This window comes from Choloepus didactylus, chromosome 2 (assembly GCF_015220235.1).
Source record: "Choloepus didactylus isolate mChoDid1 chromosome 2, mChoDid1.pri, whole genome shotgun sequence".
Taxonomy (NCBI): domain Eukaryota; kingdom Metazoa; phylum Chordata; class Mammalia; order Pilosa; family Megalonychidae; genus Choloepus; species Choloepus didactylus.
This window is the reverse complement of record NC_051308.1, coordinates 169,448,781-169,457,428: the sequence shown is the minus strand read 5'-3', so window position 1 is coordinate 169,457,428 and position 8,648 is coordinate 169,448,781. Positions and strand designations below refer to the sequence as shown.

At 51.1% G+C, this 8,648-nt stretch overlaps 1 protein-coding gene across 3 annotated transcripts in view; it reads left to right on the top strand.

Moving 5' to 3' along the window:
• Nucleotides 1-1,208: 1,208 nt before the first annotated feature.
• LHX8 (LIM homeobox 8) overlaps nucleotides 1,209-8,648 on the top strand; it is a 28,949-nt gene continuing 21,509 nt past the window's right edge. The window contains exons 1-3 of one of the 3 annotated variants that reach the window (XM_037816237.1): nucleotides 1,209-1,270; nucleotides 7,264-7,350; nucleotides 7,735-7,896. In XM_037816237.1, the coding sequence (XP_037672165.1) occupies nucleotides 1,235-1,270; nucleotides 7,264-7,350; nucleotides 7,735-7,896 (285 nt within the window). In that variant the 5' untranslated portion in view covers nucleotides 1,209-1,234. Of the gene's footprint in view, nucleotides 1,271-5,115; nucleotides 5,282-5,486; nucleotides 5,540-7,263; nucleotides 7,351-7,734; nucleotides 7,897-8,648 lie in introns of those variants that run through there. The other 2 variants (XM_037816229.1, XM_037816248.1) reach the window with 2 other exon arrangements.

Sequence of the window (8,648 nt, the reverse complement as noted above, 5' to 3'; positions counted from 1 at the left end):
CTGTAGCAGAAATGCCTATAGGAAATTATTAAACTTTTTTAAAAAACGGGGCTCTAGATTATTCCGCAGACTTTATTTGGGGGCTTCATTTCACAAGATACGTCGGATAAGCAACGACAGGACGTGTTAAGTGTTGCGAGAAAGAAGCCTTTATACCGAAGTTTTGGGCGGGACTGTTCTAGCTTGCTTGGGGCGCACTCACACTGGTTAACCAAAGTGCTGCGAGTTCGGCTATCAAAACCGCTTCCAAGCCTGGGAATAGGACTCTCACACAGTCCCTGCCCTATCCTCCCACCCGGGATACACATTCTGGCGCTTGTCTTTGCACTCAGATAAAATTTGGCTTTCCCACCACCCTTGCCGGGTTTTAGTTAGGCTTTCAGGGATCCCTAGGGAAGAGAGGGACGTCCATAGGGTTTGGTTTTCTGTCAGCTTTCTAAATTAATGAGCTCCAGGCTAGATCTGCCCCGCACGCCTAGAATTTGTAGGGAAACGGGGCGGGGGCCGAGGGTGGAGAGAGGAGGAGGAATTGGTTAAAGAGTTGGGTTTTTTCCCTTCCTCGTCTTGGCCTTTTACTGAGTTGCGCAGGCAGAGTTCTATGGAAACAGGTTAGAATCAGATTTCCGCTGGTCCTGCCGCGTTGCTCATTCTGAAAGATAAAATGCATCTAAAACTGGCAGTTCCAAACCACAGGCGTACTTAAGGCGAGATTGTCGGCTTGGAGATGTCACAATGAGTAAATGGTGCAGTGGACTTTGTGCTTCGTGCAGTACCGCTTGTCCCAGGAGTGTCCCAGACTGCCCCCTGCCTAATCTTAGGCTCCATGTGACGCCTAATTTTCTCTCTCCTATCAGCTCGAGTTCGGTCTGGGAGAGAAACCCGTCCTCTCGCTCCGTCGGTGGCGGTAGGGGAGAGTTTACCCTCGCGCTGCGAGCGAGTACACCGGCAGAAAAGACACACAATCCACACGTACAACCTGTCCGGCGCAGAACTGGGTTGTGCGGTATCCACAGTCTCTCGAGACAACTCTCCCCCAGGGGGTGCATCCGGCTGCAGTTAGTGAAACAGCCACCCGGCGGATCTGGGTAGCAGCGCCGCGCCTGTGCGTTCCCGGGTGTTGCGCGCAGAGCATGCTCAACTGGTGAATAGGCAGATCAAGCCGGTTTTGACCCGCGGTGGGGAACCACCAGTAGGTCCCAGATATCCTCGCAATTTTTCGGCAATCTCTACTGGCATGAATAAACACGCCCCTCCCTTTCCCTCGGAAACGGTAGGTTACAAGGTTTGAGAAGGAGCCTGGGACAGGTAAGTCCCAAGATGAGCCGTTTCCAGCTCCGCGATCTCCGAGGGATATCCGGGATTCTGAGCTGGGCAAATGAGGAAAAAACCTCGGAAAGCTAGGTCATCCAGTCTCTTTCCAGACTAATATTAATAATGGTTAGACGGGGTGGACAGAAATCCAAGAGCACCCTCTCCTATCCCTGAACTAAGTGTGACACCACAGTTTTAAAGAAGTCTTGGCTGAGTTTTCACTTTCAGGGCTCGAAGGGATTGCCACCAGAATCCGTCAGAGGCTGCGCCTCCTGAAGTAAGGACGTGGAGGTGTCGGCCCCGTCCTTTGGGCGGTGGGGCCGGGGCGCTGGTACCTGGAGGCTGACCGCGAGAGCTTGGAGGGCCGCGTCTCTTTTAACCGCGTTTTCTCCCAGGCTCCAGCTGTACCTAGCCCAGGTCACAACAGGTCTTCCCCCGGGCGCGCTCTTGCAGGCGGGCAGGAGGGCCAGTGCCTGAGCCTGCGCGGATTCAGGGAGCCGAGACCCTGGAGTTTGTCCGAGCACCGCAGAATCTCCAGGCTAATTTTTCTCAAACATGTGGTTACTCACCGCGAGGATCTCAGAGGCAAAGGATTGAGTAGTCAAGTTGGTGGGGACTTGCCTACTTAAAGTAATAATTTGCTAATTCGGATCTATTGCTTTTAAATATCGAGTTCCAGAGACCTCTGTCAATGCAGGCTTAATTTCATCCCACTGATGAAGGATGTTTATAAACGGCGCCTGCGGTGCCAGCCGAGTGTGAAAATATCAGTTTTACGCCTTTTGATAAGAATTACCGAGGTGGCAAGCTTTTACAAATTTCGCAGCTGCTAGCAGCCGGATTAGGCAGCTCTTTGCGGTGAGTGGAAGCTGTGGGGGTCAGGGCGGGTTGGTGTTCCCTTTCTCCAGTCCCCGATCTCCAATCAAGGCCTGGCTCTGCGGGACCCAGACCCCTTTCCTGCCCCTCTTGGGCTTTAAGGAGACCCACCCAGCGCCTCCTAACTCCCTCGGTCGCTCACAGCCCAGGACAGTACGAACATCGAAGTCTCTCTGACCCTCTTTCTTCGGTTTTGCAAAGGTTCTTGCGATCCAGAGGTATTGGTCGCCCCCCTGGATGGGATTGCGGCCCTTTTGATGTTCAATTAAGAAGAGGTGGCCATCTAGATATCTCAATTTAGTAAGTTCACGCCACCACCATGCGGGATTTCTTCCCTTGCCCGGGGGCACACTAGATGTTTTTTTGTTCTGACCTCGTCGGTTCAAAATTGGTTTCAATTGGAGTTTGGGCTGAAATCCCTCATCACAAAGACAAAAATAACCCTTCTGATTTTTACCCCAGCTCCTAATGTGAGAAGTACTCTGCAAAAACAGCAGGCGAACTTTTCCTTTGCCATAGCCGAGGAGAAGCGTGGGCAAAACGTGTGACGCAAGCTCCAAGGATCTGAGCCACTGCGCAGGGGCGACCCCTCCTTGCGCTCGACCCAGAAGAGGGGTCAGGAGGTCGTTGGTCGCAGGGCAGGCGGGGCACTCATTCCCAATGTTCCTGGCAAATACCTGCACATGCTTCTCTTCCCTCTGCCATACGTGACCCTCGGGCCAAAGGCTCAGACTGCCGGGGACGCAAAAAGAGACTCACCGCCGGGAGGCCTACAGGGCAAGGCTGGGTGCGCGCAATTACACCGCGGAAAAAGGTCCACTTCTCGCCGGGCGCCTGGAGTAAAGGAGACGCCAGACCAGTCTTTCAGATCTTCTGCTTATGGCTGACGACCCATTCCTCTTCTCCCAAGCTCAGAAGCCTCTAAAAATAAATCATTTCCTCCACTTATGCGGAGATAGTAGCTCTTAGATCAAGATTAGTATTTTGAAAACCTGATTGAGAGCCGCCTGATTAGGCGAGGGTGGGTGGAAAGACCGCATAAATGCCTGCGCCCCCGCCCTACTTCCCAAGACAGCTCCTGCTCTTTCCGGATCTCCAACTGACCCACGCGATTAATTCTCCCGGATTGTAGCCCAAACGTACCCCAGATTCACTTTGCAAACTTTGACAAACACACACACACACAAAACCAAAACACCAAAAACCTGTAACTAAATCTCCAAACTGGACCTTTATTTTTATTCCATCTTCAATCCTGCTCTTTACATAGCCTGATGAAAGCAACGTTTTCCAAGATTCTATCTTTCCTTTGGGAAGGGACATCTCGAGACCGCTGCTATTTCGTGAAAAATGCATTATGTGGATTCTCCCCAAATACTGATTTTTGTACTTGATGAAAAACACAAGTATCTCTCTTCCCCACGCACCAAGCCTTCGATTCTCTAATATAAATGGACACAGATTAATCATAGTGTCCTTCTCCCCCAAACTCGGTAAATTTAAGCAAGATCCCCCAGAGAGGACCAGCAGGGGGATGGCTAATATTAAAGTAAGCGCAGCTGCGCCAAAAGGAAGACAATGGCGGTGAGAAACTGCTCTAAGGACCTTCTTATTTATGGGAAAAAAAATGCATTTGAGAAAAAACTAAATTTGCAGTCGTTGCCCGGTCCCAGACTGCTTCACAAGCTCACTTCATCACAGGAAAATCTGCTTATCCCTGTTCACCGGTCCTCCGCTAGCGCTGCTGCTGACCGGTCTCGGCAAGCACTTCGGTCTTCCTTTTCTAGACAAATAAGGCGAGAAGATATGTGTATATATGTCTATATGTCTATATTATATTTATTCTTTTAATTGAAGCAGGGTCACATGATTTTGTTAAAGGCCTTTAAGAAATAGAGACTCCCAGATATTCTTACATATTTCAGAAGTTTTTGTTTCTTAAAAAAGGAAAAATAGGAAATTAAAAGTCCCGTTTTAATAGTCTCTTACAAAATTCTCCTTCATACAGTAAATAATGAAATAAAGATCATACCACAAAGAAGCTATTTAAACAAACACATCCTCGAATCCTACTCACAATTACTGCATACTGAGTACCGCCCCAACCCCCAGCCAAAACTTGAGACAGCAGCCGGTCGCTTCTAGGGCTTAAATTTTGTCTAGGAGGAGATGAAAGAGCAATACTCATTAGCAACATACTTTTGTCTTTCTTGTAGCCTTGCTTTCAAATCTAGTCGCAAATCATAAATTTGTGTGCTGCTCAGATGTTCCTTCTTTATCTTAATGAGAAAACTTTTCGCAAAGGGAGCGCGAACCGCTAGATAAGGCAGCCCCAGGCTGTCAGGGAGCGGGTGCAGTTCCTCGGCTAGACAGGAGAGCTGTGCTTTTCAAGAGAATGACTAAAACATTCAAGTCACCCAGACCTCCGCTTTCCCTTCTGCTTGCTGCAGAAAGAGCTGTAACTTGAATCTTTGTTTAGATTTTGGTTGAGGAGCGAGAGTTAGAAAGCCGCTGCAAATGCAGAGAGCAGGTTTTTTGGTTTTTTTTTTTAAACCAAAAGTTAGCAGGCCATCCCAATTTTTTTTTCCTCCTTTAATACTAAATCTGGAATAAGTTGACTTGTCCTGATAAAGATCTTAATATGTAGAGAAGGCGGGTTTTCCTTAAGGAGGTGAGGCTATTCCTCTAGGAAGACTCTCCCCTCCACCCCTCTTCCCTCCCTTTATGTTAGGTTCCACCCTCTGCAAAACAAAACTTTTTTTTTTTTTTTCTTTTCCTGGACGGAGAGACCTCAGTGAAGTTGGGAAAGGAATCTTAAGAACAGTCGATCAGAGAGTAGGCTACGGCTACACCGGTCTCTCTGGAAGAAGACTGACATAGCATTCCTACCGGTCTCGGTGTCAGCTTTTTATTAGTGCATTGGGACGGGAGACGAGGTGTAGGGGAGATCGGCAGCCACGGACAGCCTCAGACCCTCTGGAGTTGGTATGTGATAAGCAACACTAGCAGTGCCATGTATTGGAAGAGCGATCAGATGTTTGTGTGTAAACTAGAAGAAAAGGACGTGCCGGAGCTGGCAATTTCCCCAGAGAAGGTGAGCGAACTGAAGCCTGATCAGATCAGCTGAATCGCAGTTTCTCTGAAACTCGAGCTGTTTGGACTCCCAAACGAGGTTCAGAAATTACCTGTAACGGTTTCATCTTCAGACCTGGCATTTTGTTGTTGTTGTTACGTAGTAGTGTTAGTTAGTAATCATTGCCCCTCGCCCCTCCCCACAAACTCACTTAACTTGAGGCATGGAGACTGTAATTTGGGAGATGAAGCCGCGAGCCTAAGACGCTTTCGGGTCCATGTGAGTCGTTCTTCTATTCTGTTGACCTCGGTGGTTCGGGAGAGCGGGTGGAGAGGACAGGGCGGCTGCTGGATGTAATCAAACCGAGACGCGGCACTAAGGGTCGGGCCGTCAGTGGACGCGTGCGGGCCAAAGGCAAGCCTCCCGCCTCTGGGCGCTTAGTGTTCCTCGCGGAGCCCACGGCCCAACAAGAGACAGAGACTTGCCTTCCGGAAGGCCTCGGGGATCCCAGGAGGGCCGTTTTACTTAATATGCCAAGAGAAGCAACCCCCAGGGTGCACAACCGGTCACATTGTTCACCTGAGTCAACGAGGAAACTGACATGATATCACCTCATTCTGGAAGCAGTACCCATGAGTTTCTCCGTTTCTAAGTTTGAAAATTATTTACAGCTTGTCTGGGGCCTGGGCGGGATACGCACCGGGAGCCGCCAACTGTGTTTTCTCCTACACTGGCCGGGAACCCCCGGCGAAAGCCGGGTTTTTTTACTTGAACTCCCTTTGTGTAAGCGGGGATGCGTTCTCGGTGCAGCTGCGCTGGGTACAGCGTAGGGAGCGCACCTGGGTGCGGTCAGAGGGTCCTGGAGACCCCCGGTTCGAACGGGATCTTGCTTGGCTACCGGACCCAGGGAAAGAGAGAGGCGAAGCGTTAGAAATGCAGAGATTTGGGGCGCTTTAGCTCGCGGATTTTCCACCCCCTCCAAGCTAGAGTTTTTCGTAAAAGAAAGCAGTAAAAGCCTAGAGAGGCTGCGTATTTGTTTAAGAATAAAACTCTAGCAAAGGCTTGGAAACACTTCAGTAACGCGCGTTGTTGCTTTAAAGCATTTTGACCGAGGTTGGGTGGGTTTTTTTTAATAACGCAAATTAAATTCAGCTGGATATTTTCCATTATTCGATCCGCTTTTTGCGCTGGTTAAAAATAATCCTTTAGTAGCTCAAATGTTGACTTACTGAGCAATAAGTGGCAATTTACACCCAAAGAAACGAGTGTAAATCACTTGCGGCTCTAATTGCTGTAAGTTTACGAAAGAGCTGCTGGCTCGGTTTAATCTGAAGCATTTTCATTCAAATTGTCATCGGAACAAACACCAGGCTCCTTAAATCCCGCTGTAATTAGCTTTCAAGTGTCCTATTAAACCTCTTCACCTTTCGGGCTATCCAATTCAAAAAGCCTCCTTTAAATACATATATATATGTGTCTTGTTCTTTTAATTGAGGTTATTAAAGAAATCAAGTTTCTTCCTCCACCTCCTCCTCAATCTTTTCTTTTCTCCCACTCCATCTCCCCCCGCAACTCCTTTCGCCGGGTGATCCCGGCTCTGCGGTGATTGACGTCTAGAAAGAAAACGCTTTGTGCCGGGATGATTGTTATTAACTTGTTACCCCCGGCGGGGGGCGGGGAACAGGCGTGCTCCGGTGAGCACTGGGGACCAAGAGTCCCAGGAGCACCGCAGCGCGCCGGGCGAGTCCTCGGCGCTGGGGTGACTTCCTCGCAACGCGCTTGGGGCCGCGCCGCCAGGGCTCGCCTGGCCGCCAGTCGGCAGGGAGGGAGGCTGCGCGCTCCGCAGTCCGCGGCGCCGTGGCTGAGGCGCCCTGACGGCTGCACGCGCAGAGGGCCTTCATTAGCCCTCCCTGCGTGCGGAGAGGCCGAGGCTCGAAGCTGCTCGTGCTCGCCCTGAACTTCTAGTCTGTTTCTCTCCACCTTCCCTCCATTCCCTTCCGCAGTGCCCAGAGCCCATGTCGGAGGAGTGCGGGCGGACTGCAGCCCTGGCGGCCGGGAGGATTCGGAGAGGCGCCGGGGAAGGTGAAATGGTGAGAGTCGGAACCCCGGAATTGGCTAGGCGGGCCGTGGGGAGGCGGTGCTGGGCAAGGGGCGGCTGGCCCCGCGCTCCTTCCCGAGCCGGACTGGCCGCTCCGGGAAGGGTGGAGGGAGGGTCTGGGGCGGGGCCGAGTAAGAAGCTGAGCGGGCCAGCGCGACAGGCTGGGTAGGGCCGGGGGGCACAAGGGGGCCCTCGAGGTCAGAGGTCGGCGGCCCTGACGGGTGCGTGGCCAGACCTTGAACCCGAGGAGAGGGCGAGAAGCGAGACTTCACTGAACCAGGGGCTGGCCCCGGGGAAGGGAGGAGGAGGCAGTGGGATGTAAGAGGAGAGGCGGGGTCTAGAACCGCCAGAGACCGAGCCTTGCGGCTTCCTGCAGGTGAGCCCAGAGGGAGCCGGGGACGAGGACTCGTGCTCCTCCTCGGCCCCGCTGTCCCCGTCGTCCTCGCCCCGGTCCATGGCCTCGGGCTCCGGCTGCCCCCCTGGCAAGTGTGTGTGCAACAGCTGCGGCCTGGAGATCGTGGACAAGTATCTTCTGAAGGTAGGGCGGGGCCGCGGGCGCGAGGCCCACGGGGAGCAGGGTTAGCCTGGGACCTCTGAGGAAAGAGAAAAGTCTATTTTTTTCCCGTGTTTCTGCTCAAGTTGTCGCTCGAGGTTTTAGGCTTTCTCAGAAAATCGGCGCAGTCTAAGACAACCCAGGCGGTGAGGGAAAGTGGTAGAAGAAATCTTAAAATGTCCCACTTTGTTGCAAAACAGCTTGTGTGTGTGACATATTTTGGGCTGGAAGTGCAGAGTCCCGGGTGCCTGTGCTGAAGTCAGCCTCTGACTTGTAGAGATAACGAAGTGGAGAAAACCCTCACTCATTTTGAAACGGGCCTGCGTGATCATTTTTATTGAGACCCGGGCTATGACTTCCTTAAAATCTTTGTTTTCCCTGCCTGCTCTGCAACCCCTAAATAATGTCCACCATCCTGCCTGCCCATAAGGGTTGCAGGTCGGTGTGTTATGTCAACCAGCTACCCTTCCAGGTGTCTCTTTTGGTGAGAACCACTGTAAAAGGTCTTAAAGGATCCTCTCTGGACAATTTTTTTTTTTTAAACATAATGTTTATTTACGGTTTCCCGAGGCTTTCCAAGGTAAGAGTTCATAGAACTTTAATTAAAAACCATTGTCAGTATCTTCCTGCTTTTATTAAAGTTTAATACTTCAAGGCCACCCAACGTTGTTTCTGTTATCTCCAGCGCTTGGAGGAAGGGGAAGAAAAAAAAAAAAAAAAGGAAATTAATTGAAAGT